Raw genomic sequence first — 21025 nt, 5'->3', positions numbered from 1 at the left:
CTATAGATAAGGGCCTAATGAATGTATTTAAATTGACTGATTTCCTTAAATAAACTAACTCAGTAAACTCTTTGAAATTGCTGTATGTTGCATTCCTATTTTAGTTCAGTGTATTTACACTATAATAGATTATAAAGAGCATGAATTGATGTAAACATTTTTGGTAAGGGCTTCTCATTACCGTAATGCCCAATTCTCATTACCATATGGTTGTCTGTTATGGTAATTAGGTCAGTTAGGGTAATAATGAAAACTGTTTCTGATGCATGTACAATGTAACGTCATCACACTGTGGGTGCAACAGATAAGCCACGAACCAGACAACGGGGCCCCCGCGCCACTAACCAGACAACGGGGCCCCCGCGCCACTAACCAGACAACGGGGCCCCCGCGCCACTAACCAGACAACGGGGCCCCCGCGCCACTAACCAGACAACGGGGCCCCCGCGCCACTAACCAGACAACGGGGCCCCCGCGCCACTAACCAGACAACGGGGCTCCCGCGCCACTAACCAGACAACGGGGCTCCCACGCCACTAACCAGACAACAGGGCTCCCACACCACGAACCAGACAACAGGGCTCCCGCACCACTAACCAGATAAGTGCTAAACTTAAGTCGCATTACTTCTGCCTCACATACCAATTCATGTTGACCAGAAAAAGTGAATTATTCCTCAATATTCAAAAATAGAAGGCTGTGAAATCAGCTCTATCAGACACACGCTTCACCATCGCACAGCTTAAAGTGACGCCAGATAAGTGGTGAGACATCCAAGCCAGGGTATCAGCCTTAGACAGAAGTCATGACACATTAACTCCTGGCTCTGGACTCAGTCAGACAGCTCTGCTGGAGGTTAGCCTGGCTCAGAGTCCTGGACCCGTACAAATCAGCTGGGCTAGACAATCTGGACCCTTTCTTTCTAAAATGATCCGCCGCCATTGCTGCAACCCCTATTACTAGACTGTTCAACAGCTTTTTCGTATTGTCTGAGATTCCTAAAGATTGGAAAGCTGCCGCGGTCATCCCCCTCTTCAAAGGGGGAGACAGTCTAGACCCAAACTGTTATAGACCTATATCCATCCTGCACTGCCTTTCTAAAGTCTTTAAAAGCCAAGTTAACAAACAGATCACCGACCATTTCGAATCCCACCGTACCTTCTCCGCTATGCAATCCGGTTTCAGAGCTGGTCATGGATGCACCTCAGCCACGTTCAAGGTACTAAACGATATCATAACCGCCATCGATAAGAGACATTAGTGTGCAGCCGTATTCATCGACCTGGCCAAGGCTTTCGAATCTGTCAATCAACGCATTCTTATCGGCAGAGTCAACAGCCTTGGTTTCTCAAATGACTGCCTCGCCTGCTTCACCAACTACTTCTCAGACAGAGTTCAGTGTTTCAAATCGGAGGGCCTGTTGTCCGGACCTCTGGCAGTCTCTATGGCGGTACCACAGGGTTCAATTCTCAGGCCAACTCTTTTCTCTGTATATATCAACGATGTCGCTCTTGCTGCTGGTGATTCTCTGATCCACCTCTACGCAGACGACACCATTCTGTATACATCTGGCCCTTCTTTGGACACTGTGTTAACAAACCTCCAAACGAGCTTCAACGCCATACAACACTCCTTCCATGGCCTCCAACTGCTTTTAAATGCTAGTAAAACTAAGTGCATGCTCTTCAACCGATCGCTGCCTGCAACCGCCCGCCCGACTAGCATCACTACTCTGGATGGTTCTGACTTAGAATATGTGGACAACTACAAATACCTAGGTGTCTGGTTAGACTGAAAACTCTCCTTCCAGACTCACATTAAGCATCTCCAATCCAAAATAAAATCTAGAATCGGCTTCCTAATTAGCAACAAAGCATCCTTCATTCACACTGCCAAACATACCCTCGTAAAACTGACTATCCTACCGATCCTCGACTTCGGCGACGTCATTTACAAAATAGCCTCCAACACTCTACTCAGCAAACTGGATGCAGTCTATCACAGTGCCATCCATTTTGTCACCAAAGCCCCTTATACCACTGCAACCTGTATGCTCTCGTCGGCTGACTCTCGCTACATATTAGTCGCCAAACCCACTGGCTCTAGGTCATCTACAAGTCTCTGCTAGGTAAAGCCCCGCCTTATCTCAGCTCACTGGTTACCATAGCAGCACCCACCCGTAGCACGTGCTCCAGCAGGTATATTTCACTGGTCACCCCCAAAGCCAAAACCTCCTTTGGCCTCCTTTCCTTCCAGTTCTCTGCTGCCAATGACTGGAACGAACTGCAAAAATTGCTGAAGTTGGAGACTTAAATCTCCCTCACTAACTTTAAGCATCAGCTATCTGAGTAGCTTACCGATCGCTGCAGCTGTACACAGCCCATCTGTAAAGAGCCCATCCAACTACCTACCTCATATTGTTTTTGACTTTTTTGCACACCAGTATTTCTACTTGCAAATCTATCATTCCAGTGTTAATTTGCTAAATTGAAATTACTTCGCTACCATTGGCCTATTTATTGCCTTACCTCCTTACTTCATTTGCACACACTGTATATAGATGTTTCTATTTTGTTATTGACTGTATGTTTGTTTATTCCATGTGTAACTCTGTGTTGTTGTTTCTGTTGCACTGCTTTGCTTTATCTTGGCCAGGTCGCAGTTGTAAATGAGAACTTGTTCTCAACTGGCCTATTTGGTTAACCTCTATGGGCTAGGTGGGACGCTTGCGTCAACAGCCAGTGTAATCCCGTGGCGCGATATTCAAATACCTTAGAAATGCTATTACTTCAATTTCTCAAACATATGACTATTTTACACCATTTTAACCTCTTCGAGTTCGCCTAGGATAGGGGGCGCTACAGCGCGTTTTGGAAAAAATTTGTGCCCATTTTCAACGGCCTCCTACTCAAACTCAGAAGCTAGGATATGCATGTAATTAATATATGTGGATAGAAAACACCCTAAAGTTTCTAAAACTGTTTGAATGGTGTCTGAGTATAACAGAACTCATATGGCAGTCAAAACCCCGAGACCGATCGTAACAGGAACATCAACGTATTAAAGACATAACATTTAAAAATATATTCCGTTCCAAATATGCTGCTGTATTTGTTCATTTAGTCAGACGCCCTACTGGGGGTAGGCCTGGGGGGGTAGGCCTGGGTCCTGGGCCAGAGCAGAGGCTCACAGAAAACATTTTAATCATTGCATTTTCATAGCATTTCGACGCTAGCCTTTCATATCTGAAATATAGAGCTACTGTCCGAGACCCTGACTCCATGGCGGGTGTGACTGAATTAGGACGAAGGGAAAGCGGGATACCTAGTCAGTTGTCCAACAGAATGTATTAAACTGAAACGTGTCCACCGCATTTAACCCAAGCCCTCTGAATCAGAGAGGTAACTTAAATCGACATCCACGTCTTCGGCGCCCGGGGAACAGTGGGTTAAGTGCCTTGTTCGGAGGCAGAATGACAGATTTTTACCTTGTCAGCTCGGGGATTCAATCCAGCAACCTTTCAATTATGTAGGTTTATTGAGACCGAGGACTTTAAAGTCCACCCAGACCTTTGGCAAAACTTAACGGTATGGGAGGAATTTAAAGAATTTTAATTAGAAGCAGATTATTTTACATTACTGATAAGCAACCTACCTTGGTTTCTGGGAGGGGAGGGGAGCATGGTTTCTGGGTGGGGAGGGGAGCGTGGTTTCTGGGAAGGGAGGGGAGCGTGGTTTCTGGGAGGGGAGCGTGGTTTCTGGGAGGGGAGGGGAGCGTGGTTTCTGGGAAGGGAGGGGAGCGTGGTTTCTGGGAAGGGAGGGGAGCGTGGTTTCTGGGAAGGGAGCGTGGTTTCTGGGAGGGGAGCGTGGTTTCTGGGAGGGGAGCGTGGTTTCTGGGAGGGGAGCGTGGTTTCTGGGAGGGGAGCGTGGTTTCTGGGTGGGGAGCGTGGTTTCTGGGTGGGGAGGGGAGCGTGATTTCTGGGTGGGGAGGGGAGCGTGATTTCTGGGTGGGGAGGGGAGCGTGGTTTCTGGGTGGGGAGGAGAGCGTGGTTTCTGGGTGGGGAGGGGAGCGTGGTTTCTGGGAAGGGAGGGGAGCGTGGTTTCTGGGAGGGGAGCGTGGTTTCTGGGAGGGGAGGGGAGCGTGGTTTCTGGGAAGGGAGGGGAGCGTGGTTTCTGGGAAGGGAGGGGAGCGTGGTTTCTGGGAAGGGAGGGGAGCGTGGTTTCTGGGAAGGGAGGGGAGCGTGGTTTCTGGGAAGGGAGCGTGGTTTCTGGGAGGGGAGCGTGGTTTCTGGGAGGGGAGCGTGGTTTCTGGGAGGGGAGCGTGGTTTCTGGGAGGGGAGCGTGGTTTCTGGGTGGGGAGCGTGGTTTCTGGGTGGGGAGGGGAGCGTGATTTCTGGGTGGGGAGGGGAGCGTGATTTCTGGGTGGGGAGGGGAGCGTGGTTTCTGGGTGGGGAGGAGAGCGTGGTTTCTGGGTGGGGAGGGGAGCGTGGTTTCTGGGTGGGGAGGGGAGCGTGGTTTCTGGGAGGGGAGGGGAGCGTGATTTCTGGGAGGGGAGGGGAGCGTGGTTTCTGGGTGGGGAGGGGGGCGTGGTTTCTGGGTGGGGAGGGAGGCGTGGTTTCTGGGTGGGGAGGGGAGCGTGGTTTCTGGGTGGGGAGGAGAGCGTGGTTTCTGGGTGGGGAGGAGAGCGTGGTTTCTGGGTGGGGAGGGGAGCGTGGTTTCTGGGTGGGGAGGGGAGCGTGGTTTCTGGGTGGGGAGGGGAGCGTGGTTTCTGGGTGGGGAGGGGAGCGTGGTTTCTGGGTGGGGAGGGAGGCGTGGTTTCTGGGTGGGGAGGGGAGCGTGGTTTCCGGGTGGGGAGAGGAGGGGAGCGTGGTTTCCGGGTGGGGAGAGGAGGGGAGCGTGGTTTCCGGGTGGGGAGAGGAGGGGAGCGTGGTTTCCGGGTGGGGAGAGGAGGGGAGCGTGGTTTCCGGGTGGGGAGAGGAGGGGAGCGTGGTTTCCGGGTGGGGAGAGGAGGGGAGCGTGGTTTCCGGGTGGGGAGGGAGGCGTGGTTTCTGGGTGGGGAGGGGAGCGTGGTTTCTGGGTGGGGAGGGGAGCGTGGTTTCTGGGTGGGGAGGGGAGCGTGGTTTCTGGGTGGGGAGGGGAGCGTGGTTTCTGGGTGGGGAGGGGAGCGTGGTTTCTGGGTGGGGAGGGGAGCGTGGTTTCTGGGTGGGGAGGGGAGCGTGGTTTCTGGGTGGGGAGGGGAGCGTGGTTTCTGGGTGGGGAGGGGAGCGTGGTTTCTGGGTGGGAGGGGAGCGTGGTTTCTGGGTGGGAGGGGAGCGTGGTTTCTGGGTGGGAGGGGAGCGTGGTTTCTGGGTGGGAGGGGAGTACGGTTTCTGGGTGGGAGGGGAGCACGGTTTCTGGGTGGGAGGGGAGCACGGTTTCTGGGTGGGAGGGGAGCACGGTTTCTGGGTGGGAGGGGAGCACGGTTTCTGGGTGGGAGGGGAGCACGGTTTCTGGGTGGGAGGGGAGCACGGTTTCTGGGTGGGAGGGGAGCACGGTTTCTGGGTGGGAGGGGAGCACGGTTTCTGGGTGGGAGGGGAGCACGGTTTCTGGGTGGGAGGGGAGCACGGTTTCTGGGTGGGAGGGAGCACGGTTTCTGGGTGGGAGGGGAGCACGGTTTCTGGGTGGGAGGGGAGGGGAGCATGGTTTCTGGGTGGGAGGGGAGGGGAGCATGGTTTCTGGGTGGGAGGGGAGAGGAGCATGGTTTCTGGGTGGGAGGGGAGAGGAGCATGGTTTCTGGGTGGGAGGGGAGCATGGTTTCTGGGTGGGGAGGAGGATGGGGACTGAGGGGGGAATGGGTTATCTTTGTACCCCCTTCTGAAAAATAAAAAGTTGGTCACAAAACAACAACAAAAATAATATGTAGTTTTCAGGTTGAAACAACGCTGCTCTCTGACTGGCTGTCTGGTTGAAACAACGCTGCTCTCTGACTGGCTGTCTGGTTGAAACAACGCTGCTCTCTGACTGGCTGTCTGGTTGAAACAACGCTGCTCTCTGACTGGCTGTCTGGTTGAAACAACGCTGCTCTCTGACTGGCTGTCTGGTTGAAACAGCACTGCTCTCTGACTGGCTGTCTGGTTGAAACAGCGCTGCTCTCTGACTGGCTCTCTGGTTGAAACAGCGCTGCTCTCTGACTGGCTGACTGGCTGAAACAACGCTGCTCTCTGACTGGCTGAAACAACGCTGCCCTGTGACTGGCTGAAACAACGCTGCCCTGTGACTGGCTGTCTGGTTGAAACAATGCTATATTATAATCTTCAATCTGCTGGTCGTCTGTGCGCTTTAATTTACGCATTCAAGAAGAATTAACTACCAGAGGCTCTATCGTCAGCTCTGCTCTCTGTGTTCCTCAGCACAGTTCCAAGAGAATGATCTGTACTTCACACAAAGTAAATAAATAAATAAATAAATACAACTAATGTAAAACACATTCCAAGATATTACACCAGTCATTTCAGAATCCCATACTCAACAAGAACATGTTTCAGTAATTCAGAGAATGTAGGGTATCATAAGAAGAACCTCCTGATGACAAACCGACCGGGTCAACTGGAGGGGTCATGAACCCCTGATGACAGACCGACCGGGTCAACTGGAGGGGTCATGAACCCCTGATGACAGACCGACCGGGGCAACTGGGGGTCATGAACCCCTGATGACAGACCGACCGGGGCAACTGGGGGTCATGAACCCCTGATGACAGACCGACCGGGGCAACTGGAGGGGTCATGAACCCCTGATGACAGACTGACCGGGTCAACTGGAGTCATGAACCCCTGATGACAGACTGACCAGGGCGACTGTCTCAGCCTCCAGTAATTATGCTGCAATAGTTTGTGTCGGGGGGCTAGGGTCAGTCTTATCTTCTTGGTGACAGGGGGCATTATTCGGAAATTCAGATGAATAACGTGCCCAAATTAAACTGCCTACTACTCGGGGCCCAGAAGGTAGGATATGCATATTATTAGTAGATTTGGATAGAAAACACCCTAAAGTTTCTAAAAATGTTTGAATGGTGTCTGTGAGTATAACAGAACTCATTTGGCAGGCAAAACCCTGAGACAGATTCTGACAGGAAGTGGATACCTGATGTGTTGAATTACCTTTAAGCCTATGCCATTGAAACACACAGGGGCTTATTAATCTTTTGGCACTTCCTATTGCTTCCACTAGATGTCACCAGCCTTTACAAAGTGTTTTGAGTCTTCTACTGTGAGATCTGACCGAACAAGAGCCTTGGAACGGTGATGGCCGATTAGACTCTGGCGCGCGAGGTCATGTTGGGTACCCTCGTTCCAATACGTTTTAAAAGAGAATGCATTCGTCCACCTTGAATATTATTCATGTTCTGGTTCAAAAAGGCACTAATGATTTATGCTATACAACGTTTGACATGTTTGAACGAACGTAAATATATTTTTTCCCCTCGTTCATGAAGTGAAGTCCGGCGGGCTTAGATCATGTGCTAACAACACGGAGATTTTTGGACATAAATGATGAGCTTTTTTGAACAAAACTACATTCGTTATGGACCTGGGATTCCTGGAAGTGACATCTGATGAAGAGAATCAAAGGTAATGGATTATTTACATAGTATTTTCGATCTCTCCAACATGGCGGTTAGTCTGTATCGCAAAGCGTATTTTTCTGGGCACAGTGCTCAGATTATTGCAAAGTGTGATTTCCCAGTAAGGTTATTTTTTAATCTGGCAAGTCGATTGCGTTCAAGAGATGTAAATCTATAATTCTTTAAATGACAATATAATATTTTACCAATGTTTTCTAATATTAATTATTTAATTTGTTGTGCTGACTTGACTGCCGGTTATTGGAGGGAAACGATTTCCTGAACATCAACGCCATAGTAAAACGCTGTTTTTGGATATAAATATGAACTTGATAGAACTAAAAATGCATGTATTGTCTAACATAATGTCCTAGGAGTGTCATCTGATGGAGATTGTCAAAGGTTAGTGCATTACTTTAGCTGATTTTATGGTTTTGGTGACGCCTGTCTTTGAATTGACAAAACATTACACACAGCTATTGTCAATGTACTCTCCTAACATAATCTAACTTTATGCTTTCGCCGTAAAACCTTTTTGAAATCGGACAACGTGGTTAGATTAAGGAGATGTTTATCTTTCAAAGGGTGTAAGATAGTTGTATGTTTGAAAAATTTGAATTTTGACATTTATTTGGTTTCAAATTTGCCGCTCTTGAAATGCACCTGCTGTTGATAGGGTGCACCACGGGTGGCACGCTAGCGTCCCACATAGCCCCAAGAGGTTCATATGGTGCGTTAGCCAGGCTCAGCAAGACAAGATTCTGAAAATGGAAAAGCTTAATGCGAAGAAGATTAAAAGCCATGTACCTGGTGCTTATGCTAGGTTGAGGAGAGTCGTCACTAGGGGTCCCAATATCTATGTCCATAGATGATATTAAAGAAAAAGTGATAGGAGGCAGAGTGATTGATGCCAACAGATTGATAAATAGGAAAGAGAGTCAAAGTAGTGTAAGCCTATCAGTGATGCTGAGGTTTGACAAAGTCTTGCCCGGAAAAGTACAGATAGGATTCCTTAGTTTCAATGTTAGAGAATTTGTCCCATATGCATTGCAGTGTTTTAGATGCCAAAGAAAGGGATATGTAGCTACGCAGTGTAAATTCAAGAAAAGATGTGTGGAGGGGAACATGATTACAGGGAATGTGGAAGCAAGGTGAAGGTTAAGTGTTGTGCAGCATTTGGTAGATGCCAGGTACAGAGAGAGGCTCAGAGATATAGGAGCAGTCATGACGAATGGTACGCAGAGGGGGTAAAACAGATTGGTAGAACTACAGTGCTATTGGTGGATCTTACAATGGATGTACTTATGCTAGTGTAACAGTGTAGGTTCCGTCCCTCTCTTCGCCCCAACCCGGGCTCGAACCAGGGACCCTTGCACACATCAACAACTGACACCCACGAAGCATCGTTACCCATCGCGCCACAAAAGCCACGGCCCTTGCAACGCAAGGGGAAACCCTCCTTCAAGTCTCAGAGCGAGTGACGTCACTGATTGAAACGCTATTAGCGCGCACCACCGCTAACTAACTAGCCATTTCACATCGGTTACACTGGGTGGACCTACTGTCAGGACTGGCGCTTCCGATTGTCCTGACATGGTTTCGAGGCCTGTTCAGAAATCTGGTGCTCATGAATGTGTGGCGTCAAAAGGACACTTTGATAATGAATAAAGTTGACTTCATTAGCTTTTATTGGTAAGGTCATCAATACGACGACTCGGGTTGTGGAAAGCAGAAATGCCAACTTGAAGGTTATTGTGGAGACGGCAAGAGATGTTGGGAGTAGCAGATGTTACTGTTGAAATGAATGTTGACATGCTGAACAATCCTAAGGGTGGAGTGTTTCAGCATGATACAGTTTAATGGGGTGTTAGAAGTTAGGGATTTATTTGGTTTAGGATCCTGATTGATCGTACATTCCAGCACAGGAAGTGGCGGCATGCACGCCATGACGTCATAGAGGACCGCCATGATGTCATAGAGGACCGCCATGATGTCATAGAGGAAGAACACCTGCGAGAGAGACTGTCTAGTATGGGAGAACGCAGAGCACTTAAATCAGCTCAATTTGAAACGTACTTCGATGTGACCTCTAACCTAAACAGGAAACGGCATCATCACGTAGCCGGTGTTAACAAAGCTAGCTAGGTAAGTCAGTTTAAATTATAGTGCTAGCAATTCAATGAAGAACTATCCCAGAATGGTAATATTTAACAAGTATAAGTCATATTTACATTTTAGTCATTTAGCAGACGCTCTGATCCAGAGCGACTTACAGTAGTGAATGCATGCATGAAATGAAATGTATTTTTTTTTTGGTTCGTTTTTTTTTGTACTGGCCCCCCATGGGAATCGAACCCACAACCCTGGCGTTGCACACACCATGCTGGCGTTGCAAACACCATGCTCTACCAACTGAGCCACAGGGAAGACGTAACAGAATCAATTTTCTCAGTACCGGTTAAGTGAATTAACTTGACACAGACCAGAATCATTTTACGTGGGGTCCTCCTCTCGCAAATTGCTTGTTCTGCTGCTACGTCGTTGAGGATGTTTGACAGATAAGCTTTTATGCATCGCACAGAGGCTGAATGAACAAAAAAAATGAAAACCTATTTTGCTTCCTGTTTGAGAATGATAAATAGCCAGAATAGTGGCGTTTCAACGTGAAGCTAATATCGCAATGCATTAGGATTGCTGGTGTTATATTTCTTGTGATTATTGTGATTTTGCCATTGTAATTGTTTGTTAGATACATTTTAGACTACAAATGCTATGATCGTATGCTATCCATTTGTCTTTTTGTATGTTCTTTGTATGCCATTTTTTTTTAAATATTTGAGTTAACCAATGATATTAGGCCACACTTGGCCATGATTAAACACCTGTGTGTCTTCTGACACTATATAAATGACTAATCTCGCAGTGTTTGTGATGATACCCTGATGAAGACAGCTTTGCTGTCGAAACGTTGGTTATTAGGTTATTACATTTTTGCATCTGAGCTCAGAGTGTGCGGCTTTCCCTTATTTTCTAGTTATATTTCCAATGACCAGGTTTGCGTTGTGAAAAATTCATACAGCTATAACGCCCATGCACATTATTAAATGACAGTGAGGTTCACGATAGCTTGGTTTTATGTTCACCTTATGCATTGATAAATAATTGATAGACGATACGATGCAATATTAGATTAGAAGGCCTAGACTACTTCCTCCTAATGTGAGCTAAACGCATTGGATACAAAACCAACACTGGCATCTTCTAAAGAAGAATATGTCCTTTAAACATATTCTCTGCAGTCCCCAGATAATGCCTGTCTCTCTCCTTGCAGGGGATTAGACAGATGAACTGCAGTCCCCAGATAATGCCTGTCTCTCTTCCTCTCACCAGGCAGTTAGTCGTTGAGGTGTGACGGACGTTTTCTCTGCTGGTCCCCCTGGAGCGCTGGCTGGCTGTTCTAGAAGCCTAGGGTGGGATTGGGCAATCTCCAGCTTTCCATACCATTCCTCTACAATACTAGGGTATACTGTATTACCGGCAGTGCACACAAGGGGCGCTATTTCATTCCAAAACAAAATATTTTTGATGCACAAAACAAAATTTAGGCATCAGGGATCTTTATCCAGGAGGGGATTGATTCTCTGCTGTAACTAAGAAGATTGGTTTGCTAACTAGCTAGATGTCAAGATCAAACGCATAGCTGGATCCCTGAGCTGGAGATCACTTATAGTTATGGCGTAGCATGCACCCCTCCAAACTTTAGGGTGTCCCACACACACAAAACAGAAAAAGAGGCATTTAAAATCATAAAGCGGGCATTTCAGAATACCCTGCTATACACGGTATACTGCCCAAGTTTACACTAGGGCACTGCTGGCTGTTCTACATTTTAGTCATTTAGGAGACGCTCTTATCCAGAGCGACTTACAGTAGTGAATGCATACATTTCATTTCATACATTTATTTTTATTTTTCCCGTACTGGCCCCCGTGGGAATCTAACCCACGGGGCCCTGAGCTACACGGAAGGCCCTGAGCTACACGGAAGGCCCTGAGCTACACGGAAGGCCCAAGACTGTGTGACAAACGCCACTGAACTCCTGCCAAGACAACTAGAGCCAACTTCAGTCCAGAACGTTACGCTTGGTTAGTGGCTTAAACACTAAATCATTCAGCAGCCGGACCCACCTGACCATAAGCTTCTCAGGAATTCTGCTGGTGTGGACCACGTCCCTTAACCTTAGGGAGAGAAGGAAGGTGCTTTGAGCTGCTGTACTGTGTTGGGACTGAGCCCACTGTGACAGCACTAAACACTGTGAGCTCTGCATGCTGGAGGTGAGCTGCTGAACTTTACACCTGTTTGGGTCAATACAGAACGCTACACAAAAGAAGAAGAGATTCACAGCAATCGGACTACAGGAGCTGCCTGCTGTCATACCCCCTGGAACTATCCGGTGAAAACCTTGCTGGTTAATCATTAACCTGCAGCTTAAGCTGACAAACAAGTTAGTGGGATTTTTAGAACGATTCTGTATGATTGTCTACGGCCAGATGGACTTTAAAAAAGTTTTAAAAGAGTTTAAAAAATCTCCCTTGGTACTATAATGGTGCATCTCCCAACTAGCCTAGCACACAGTTCCCTCAGGAAGTATTCACAACTCTTTACTTTTGAGACATTTTGTTTTGTTTTGTTTTGTTACAGCCTGAATTTTAAATTGAGATTGTGTCACTTGTTATGGCAAACCTAAATAAATTCAGGAGCAGGGCCTCTACGTGTCAAACGGGTAACAATGTCTAATTCACCAGCCACGTTGGCGCGTGGTAACACTCCAGGCTCTACAGTGTGGGCATCTAACACAAATAGTCAAGTATGGGCACAAGTGAGAGTTGTGATTGTAATAGCTAAATAAATGCTGTAGTAGCTGTTTTCAAAGTATTTCTGCTAATTTGTTTCATATCTGGTAACTCATAAACGGAATCCTAATGTTATAGCTATCCCACCTCGCATAGCAACACTGCCTTTCTGGGGAGCTGTGAGCACTGAAAGATTTGTGTTTAGAAGCAATGGAGACAGGGACAAAAGTTATTTATTCGAAAGCCTGCTAAAGTGAGACTTTGTCCTCGTTTCTTGGCTAGTTACACTTGTTCACAAGCTAGGTTGCTTTTACAAATGTTTGAGTTAGCTCCCACTGCAAGCAAGAGACATTGGCCTTTAATGTACAGTGATGACTCCAGTGGCCCTGTTACCAAGGTAACCTTAAAATTCTGATTTGTTAAAATACTAAGGTCAAAGAATATTAAAATGAGCAATATACCACATTACTTCTTACTAGTAATACATTTCTTGTTTTAGAAACATTAATAAGCACGCACATCTTTTTATTGTTGTTTATTTGTGTAATTAGGGCAACAACAACAAAAAGTGGACGCCATCTACAGCGCATTCGGAAAGTATTCAGATCCCTTGACTTTTTCCAAATTTTTTTAGGTTACAGCCTTATTCTAAAATGGATTTCCTCATCAATCTACACACAATACCCCATAATGACAAAGCAAAAACAGGCTTAGTAAAAATCAATTCTAGGCAAGTCAGTTAAGAACAAATTCTTATTTACAAGATTCTCTGGTCTGATGAAACCAAGATTTAACTCTTTGGCCTGAATGTCAAGCGTCACACCTGGAGGATACCTGGCACCATCCCTACAGTGAAGCATGGTGGTGGCAGCATCATGATGTGGGGATGTTTTTCAGCGGCAGGGACTGGGAGACTAGTCAGGATTGAGAGAAAGATGAACGGAGCATTGTACAGTGAGATCCTTGATGAAAACCTGCTCCAGAGCGCTCAGGACCTCAGACTGGGGTGAAGGTTCACCTTCCAACAGGACAACGACCCTAAACACAAAGCCAAGACAACGCAGGAATGGCTTCGGGACAAGTATCTGAATGTCCTTGAGTGGCCCAGCCAGAGCCCGGACTTGAACCTGATCTAACATCTCTGGAGAGACGTGGAAATAGCTGTGCAGCGACGCTTCCCATCCAACCTGACAGAGCTTGAGAGGATCTGCAGAGAAGGATGGGAGAAACTCCCCAAATACAGGTCTGCCAAGTTATCTTCATACCCAAGAAGACTCGAGGCTGTAAGCGCTGCCAAAGGTGCTTCAACAAAGTACTGAGTAAAAGGACTGAATACTTATGTAAATGTGATTTCAGTTTAGTTTTAATACATTTGCAATAACATTTTAAATAAACTGTGTAGATTGCTGAGAATTTTTTTTCTTAATCAATTTTAGAATAAGGCTGTAATGTAACAAAATGGGGTCTGAATACTTTAGGAATGCACTGTACCTGCCACTGTGTCTGGTATACAAAACACCACAAAGACCAGGGAGGTTGTCCAACATCTCACAAAGAAGGGCACCTATTGGTAGATGGGTAAAAATGTAAATAGCAGACATTAAATATCCCTTTGAGCATGGTGACGTTGTTACACTTTGGATGGTGTATCAATACACCCAGTCACTACAAAGATACAGGCGTCCTTCCTAACTCAGTTACCGGAGAGGAATGAAACCACTGGGATTTGACCATGAGGCCAATGGTGACTTTAAAACAGTTACAGAGTTTAATGGCTGTGATAGGAGAGAACTGAGGATGGATCAACAACATTGTAGTTACTCCACAATACTAACCTAATTGACAGAGTGAAAAGACGACAAATATTCAAAAACATCCATCCTGTTTGAAATAAGGCACTAAAGTAAAACAACTTTGTCCTAAATACAAAGCGTTATGGTTGGGGGCAAATCCTACATCACTGAGTACCACTCTTCATATTGTCAAGCATGGTGGTGGCTGCATCATGTTATGGGTATGCTTGTCTTCAGCAAGGACTAAGGAGTTTTTTTTAGCATAAAAATAAACATTACAGAGCTAACAACAAGCAAAATCCTGGTTCTGCTTTCCAACAAACACTGGGAGACAAATTCACCTTTCAGCAGGACAATAACCTAAAACACAAGGCCAGATATAGACTGGAGGTGCTTACCAAGACTACACTGAATGTTCCTGAGTGGCTGAGGTACAGTTCACTTAAAGCTACGACAAGACTTGAAAATGTCTGTCTAGCAATGATCAACAACCAACTTGACGAGATTGAAGAAGTGGAAATATTGTAAGAGCCTGGTATGCAAAGCTTTTAGAGAGTTACCCAGAAAGACTCACAGCTGTAGTCGCTGCCAAAAGGTGATTCGAACATGTATTGACTCCGGGGCGTGAATACTTACGTAAATAAGACCTGTATTTAATTTTAAATACATTTTCTAAAAATGTATAAGAACACGCTTTCACTTTGTCGTTATTGGGTATTGTGTGTAGATGGGTTACAAATAATCTATTTTATCTTTTTTTTTTTTTAATCAGACTAACAAAATGTTGAATAAGTCAAAGGGTATGAATACTTTCTGAAGGCTTTGTAGGTAGTAGCCACCGAATGTCATTTTTGGGGAGTTTGGACATTAACAAGTAAATGTGAACGAGAGACATTGTGCAAATGAACAACGTTTTGAAACATGCTTCTCTGATGGAAGAAGAGCACTGGCTCTGGAGCAGCTAGGGCCCGCTCAGAGAAGAAGAAGGAGCAGCAGCTAGGTCCCGCTCAGAGAAGAAGAAGGAGGAGCAGCTAGGGCCCGCTCAGAGAAGAAGAAGGAGGAGCAGCTAGGGCCCGCTCAGAGAAGAAGAAGGAGGGAGCAGCTAGGGCCCGCTCAGAGAAGGAGGGAGCAGCTAGGGCCCGCTCAGAGAAGAAGAAGGAGGAGCAGCTAGGGCCCGCTCAGAGAAGAAGAAGGAGGAGCAGCTAGGGCCCGCTCAGAGAAGAAGGAGCAGCTAGGGCCCGCTCAGAGAAGAAGAAGCAGCTAGGGCCCGCTCAGAGAAGAAGAAGGAGGAGCAGCTAGGGCCCGCTCAGAGAAGAAGAAGGAGGAGCAGCTAGGGCCCGCTCAGAGAAGAAGAAGGAGGAGCAGCTAGGGCCCGCTCAGAGAAGAAGAAGGAGGAGCAGCTAGGGCCCGCTCAGAGAAGAAGAAGGAGGAGCAGCTAGGGCCCGCTCAGAGAAGAAGAAGGAGGAGCAGCTAGGGCCCGCTCAGAGAAGAAGAAGGAGGAGCAGCTAGGGCCCGCTCAGAGAAGAAGAAGGAGGAGCAGCTAGGGCCCGCTCAGAGAAGAAGAAGGAGGAGCAGCTAGGGCCCGCTCAGAGAAGAAGAAGGAGCAGCAGCTAGGGCCCGCTCAGAGAAGAAGAAGGAGCAGCAGCTAGGGCCCGCTCAGAGAAGAAGGAGCAGCAGCTAGGGCCCGCTCAGAGAAGAAGAAGGAGCAGCTAGGGCCCGCTCAGAGAAGAAGAAGGAGCAGCTAGGGCCCGCTCAGAGAAGAAGAAGGAGCAGCTAGGGCCCGCTCAGAGAAGAAGAAGGAGCAGCTAGGGCCCGCTCAGAGAAGAAGAAGGAGCAGCTAGGGCCCGCTCAGAGAAGAAGAAGGAGCAGCTAGGGCCCGCTCAGAGAAGAAGAAGGAGCAGCTAGGGCCCGCTCAGAGAAGAAGAAGGAGCAGCTAGGGCCCGCTCAGAGAAGAAGAAGGAGCAGCTAGGGCCCGCTCAGAGGAGAAGGAGCAGCTAGGGCCCGCTCAGAGAAGAAGGAGCAGCTAGGGCCTGCTCAGAGGAGAAGAAGGGAAGATAGCTATACAGCTAACACTGCTGCTAACTCATCCAAAGCGCTTTGACTTCTCAAACACGGCAGAAAGCTAAAACCACATGATGCCCCGTCGCCTTGTTAATTCAGCCACTTACTAAGATAACTAGCATGTTAAACTAAATACACAGCTAGACTCATCTCCTGTTGTGTAATTTACAAACAAACAAACACGTGACTGGCTCAACTTTTCTGATGAACTATGGTAAGCTTCAGAATGCATTATAATGTGACAGGTGAAATGAAGAACGCAATCTGCTTTATCTCTCAACGTATTCCACAAGTCGACTGCAGGAATTGACTTACAGTAGCTACTAGGGCCGTGGCGGTCACAACATTTCGTCAGCCGGTGATTGTCAAGCAAATAACTGTCGGTCTCACGGTAATTGACCGTTAATTAACGAACACATTTAGCATCTCCTGGCTTCCGCGTTAATATAGTCTACACCTTCACAATAAATCCATGTAATATAGTCTACCTACACCATCACAATAAATCCATGTAATATAGTCTACACCTTCACAATAAATCCATGTAATATAGTCTACCTACACCATCACAATAAATCCATGTAATATAGTCTACCTACACCATCACAATAAATCCATGTAATATAGTCTACCTACACCATCACAATAAATCCATGTAATAGTCTACACCATCACAACAAATCCATGTAATATAGTCTACCTACACCATCACAACAAATCCATGTAATGTAGTCTACACCATCACAATAAATCCATGTAATATAGTCTACCTACACCATCACAACAAATCCATGTAATATAGTCAAACCTCCACCAGCGTGCTGGGTGAGAGGTCAAACCTCCACCAGCGTGCTGGGTGAGAGGTCAAACCTCCACCAGCGTGCTGGGTGAGAGGTCAAACCTCCACCAGCGTGCTGGGTGAGAGGTCAAACCTCCACCAGCGTGCTGGGTGAGAGGTCAAACCTCCACCAGCGTGCTGGGTGAGAGGTCAAACCTCCACCAGCGTGCTGGGTGAGAGGTCAAACCTCCACCAGCGTGCTGGGTGAGAGGTCAAACCTCCACCAGCGTGCTGGGTGAGAGGTCAAACCTCCACCAGCGTGCTGGGTGAGAGGTCAAACCTCCACCAGCGTGCTGGGTGAGAGGTCAAACCTCCACCAGCGTGCTGGGTGAGAGGTCAAACCTCCACCAGCGTGCTGGGTGAGAGGTCAAACCTCCACCAGCGTGCTGGGTGAGAGGTCAAACCTCCACCAGCGTGCTGGGTGAGAGGTCAAACCTCCACCAGCGTGCTGGGTGAGAGGTCAAACCTCCACCAGCGTGCTGGGTGAGAGGTCAAACCTCCACCAGCGTGCTGGGTGAGAGGTCAAACCTCCACCAGCGTGCTGGGTGAGAGGTCAAACCTCCACCAGCGTGCTGGGTGAGAGGTCAAACCTCCACCAGCGTGCTGGGTGAGAGGTCAAACCTCCACCAGCGTGCTGGGTGAGAGGTCAAACCTCCACCAGCGTGCTGGGTGAGAGGTCAAACCTCCACCAGGGTGCTGGGTGAGAGGTCAAACCTCCACCAGGGTGCTGGGTGAGAGGTCAAACCTCCAACAGGGTGCTGGGTGAGAGGTCAAACCTCCACTAGCGTGCTGGGTGAGAGGTCAAACCTCCACTAGCGTGCTGGGTGAGAGGTCAAACCTCCACTAGCGTGCTGGGTGAGAGGTCAAACCTCCACTAGCATGCTGGGTGAGAGGTCAAACCTCCAACAGGGTGCTGGGTGAGAGGTCAAACCTCCACTAGCGTGCTGGGTGAGAGGTCAAACCTCCACTAGCGTGCTGGGTGAGAGGTCAAACCTCCACTAGCGTGCTGGGTGAGAGGTCAAACCTCCACTAGCGTGCTGGGTGAGAGGTCAAACCTCCACTAGCGTGCTGGGTGAGAGGTCAAACCTCCACTAGCGTGCTGGGTGAGAGGTCAAACCTCCACTAGCGTGCTGGGTGAGAGGTCAAACCTCCACTAGCGTGCTGGGTGAGAGGTCAAACCTCCACTAGCGTGCTGGGTGAGAGGTCAAACCTCCACTAGCGTGCTGGGTGAGAGGTCAAACCTCCACTAGCGTGCTGGGTGAGAGGTCAAACCTCCACTAGCGTGCTGGGTGAGAGGTCAAACCTCCACTAGCGTGCTGGGTGAGAGGTCAAACCTCCACTAGCGTGCTGGGTGAGAGGTCAAACCTCCACTAGCGTGCTGGGTGAGAGGTCAAACCTCCACTAGCGTGCTGGGTGAGAGGTCAAACCTCCACTAGCGTGCTGGGTGAGAGGTCAAACCTCCACTAGCGTGCTGGGTGAGAGGTCAAACCTCCACTAGCGTGCTGGGTGAGAGGTCAAACCTCCACTAGCGTGCTGGGTGAGAGGTCAAACCTCCACTAGCGTGCTGGGTGAGAGGTCAAACCTCCACTAGCCTCTTTACTCCAGGAGACCTGTACTTGGTCTCCCGTCGCAGAAGGTGACATCCCGTACTCCAAAAACATATTTAACAGCCCTCTGTTTGACCCATTTCTGAGAAACTTCCGTCACTAAAAACAAATCTATAAACCGGAATGCCTTACCAGTCGGCAGGGGCCATACAATGTGTGAAAATAAATGTTTAAATCCAACTTTTCCAGAGTTTACTGAATTCTAATCGTATCTCCCTAAAGGTGCCATTTGGGATGACGCAGTAATCTCGCGAGGTTAACTACTACGGCGAATGGGAACTAGGCAGTGAGCTTAGCAAAATGTAGATTTAAACATGTATTTTTACCACAGTTAACACATTGTATGGCCCCTACCGACTGGTAAGGCATTCGGGTTTATAGATTTACCTTTTGTGACGGGAAGTTTCTCAGAAATGGGTCAAACAGAGGGCTGTTAAATATGTTTTTGGAGTACGGGATGTCACCTTCTGCGACGGGAGACCAAGTACAGGTCTCCTGTGGTAAAGAGACTGGTCTACACATTTTTACATTTTAGTCATTTAGCAGACGCTCTTATCCAGAGCGACTTACAGTAGTGAATGCATACATTTCATACATTTTTTAAAATCTTTTTCGTACTGGTCCCACGTGGGAATCGAACCCACAACCCTGGTGTTGCAAACCCCATACTCTACCAACTGAGCTACACATGACCTACTGGATATACTCCTTCAGACTGACAGGCAAATCCCATCACACTTCCTTCTACAACAGGAAACACTTGTCAAAGTTATCAGGAACATAAAACAGTAAAGAGTGTACCGTATTAATGTCCTCTCATATTTCACAACTCAGACTTGGAAGAGGGCCTTTCTTGCATGGTATTAAATGTTTGTTTAAATTAGAGCAGACCAGACTCCTGAATTACCTTGGTGATGAGCAGTGGTTCTTGGTGTTCTCTGCCTCCTTTGAGAGTGAATCCCCATGGAGCACCCCCGGAGAGCAGGACATCTACCAGCCGCCACCCTTCCCGACTCCTCTGATCCAGGTCTTCCGGTTTCTCCATCAGCCAGTGGTTGTGATCGCCTTCAGAATATCGGGGCTCACTCCTACTATCCAAGGTGTCCATGGAGCTTAGAAAAACACCTCACTTGATCAAAGACAAGAGGTCAGTTTTCAATAACAGAAAAAATAGGGTTTTCTTGATAACTGAAGAAAAAAAAAAACATTTTACTACACCACTATGCTGCCTTCTCCTGATCACACTCCAGACTGTAACACCCGATGTCCACCAGATATATCTGCGTTTTATTTTGCCAGATGTCTAGCCCACATTTTTATACTTGATGCACCTGCATCGCTTTTTGAACTTGTTGGAGTGTGTGTGTGTGTGTACTTCCGTTTGTACCACGGTACTGTAAAACAAAGCAGGAGTGGAAAAGGTTGAATAACTCAAACCTGGTGCTGCATCCCCAGCGGAGAGTTTCGCACTGCTCCATTTACAATGAATTACTTCCGCCGGAACGCAAACAATTTGATGAATCTGGTGGACATGAGGCGTAATGCTCTTAGTTCAGACTTCAAATATGTTGTCAGTATGCAGGGGGGTTTAAACTAATTTTAATAACTAAATAACTCATCCAAATACACTGGGAGTAGGACCCCCCTCCCTGCTTTGTTACTTACTGTAATAAGTTATCACATGAACAGGCAAAGTTGTATCTCTAGCTAGTTATCTAAAATACGTTTCATGTAATATTTAACTAGCCAGCTAAGATCACACTGTTCACAAACAACACAAAGTGTCAATGCACGTCAAGCTAGTTAATGTTTGCTAGGCTAACTCCAAACTAGCAGTCGATTAGCTATTTTCCCAAACACATGGAAAAAGACCTGGGACTTGCTAGAAACTGGTATAGAAATTCAATAAAGCATTACACTCGACTTAAATAAATTAAACATTCAGACATGAACTGTTGTTTTCTAGAGTAATTAATCGCAGAGGTTGAAACTCGACAGTGTTACATTTTGTTTCCATCGTTAGCTACCTGGGAATTCAATTTGTTGGAAAAAAGGACCGATCTTGACCTGGTTAGCTTTTTTGTCGACGAGCACAGCTTTCAAAGTGATGTATTCTTCATAATATTCGTCACTTGTCTTCTGCCAATTCAACGAAATACGTGGAATTATGTAGTTTTCAAGCGACCCACCTTTTTTACAAGAGACTAGCTAGCATGCTAGTTTATTAACCTGTGGATTGAGTCGCCTGCCAATGCAATGGATTACACAGCA

At 47.3% G+C, this 21025-nt stretch overlaps 1 protein-coding gene across 4 annotated transcripts in view; it reads right to left on the bottom strand.

Annotated features, from left to right (window-relative positions):
* The window catches only part of shroom2a (shroom family member 2a), a 140230-nt gene extending 119205 nt beyond the window's left edge, over positions 1-21025 (bottom strand). For 2 of the 4 annotated variants that reach the window (XM_045687237.2, XM_082956676.1), the window contains exons 1-2: positions 20782-21025; positions 19662-19883 (exon numbers count right to left, since the gene is read on the bottom strand). In XM_045687237.2, coding sequence (XP_045543193.1) covers positions 19662-19862 — 201 coding nt within the window. In that variant the 5' untranslated portion in view covers positions 19863-19883; positions 20782-21025. The remainder of the gene's footprint in view (positions 1-19661; positions 19884-20781) is intronic. The other 2 variants (XM_045687238.2, XM_045687241.2) reach the window with 2 other exon arrangements.

The sequence above is a fragment of the Salmo salar genome, chromosome 10 (genome assembly GCF_965601325.2).
Source record: "Salmo salar chromosome 10, fSalSal1, whole genome shotgun sequence".
In the NCBI taxonomy this organism is placed as follows: Eukaryota; Metazoa; Chordata; class Actinopteri; order Salmoniformes; family Salmonidae; genus Salmo; species Salmo salar.
The sequence above is the reverse complement of the archived record's forward strand: the minus strand, read 5'-3'. Positions and strand labels throughout refer to the sequence as shown.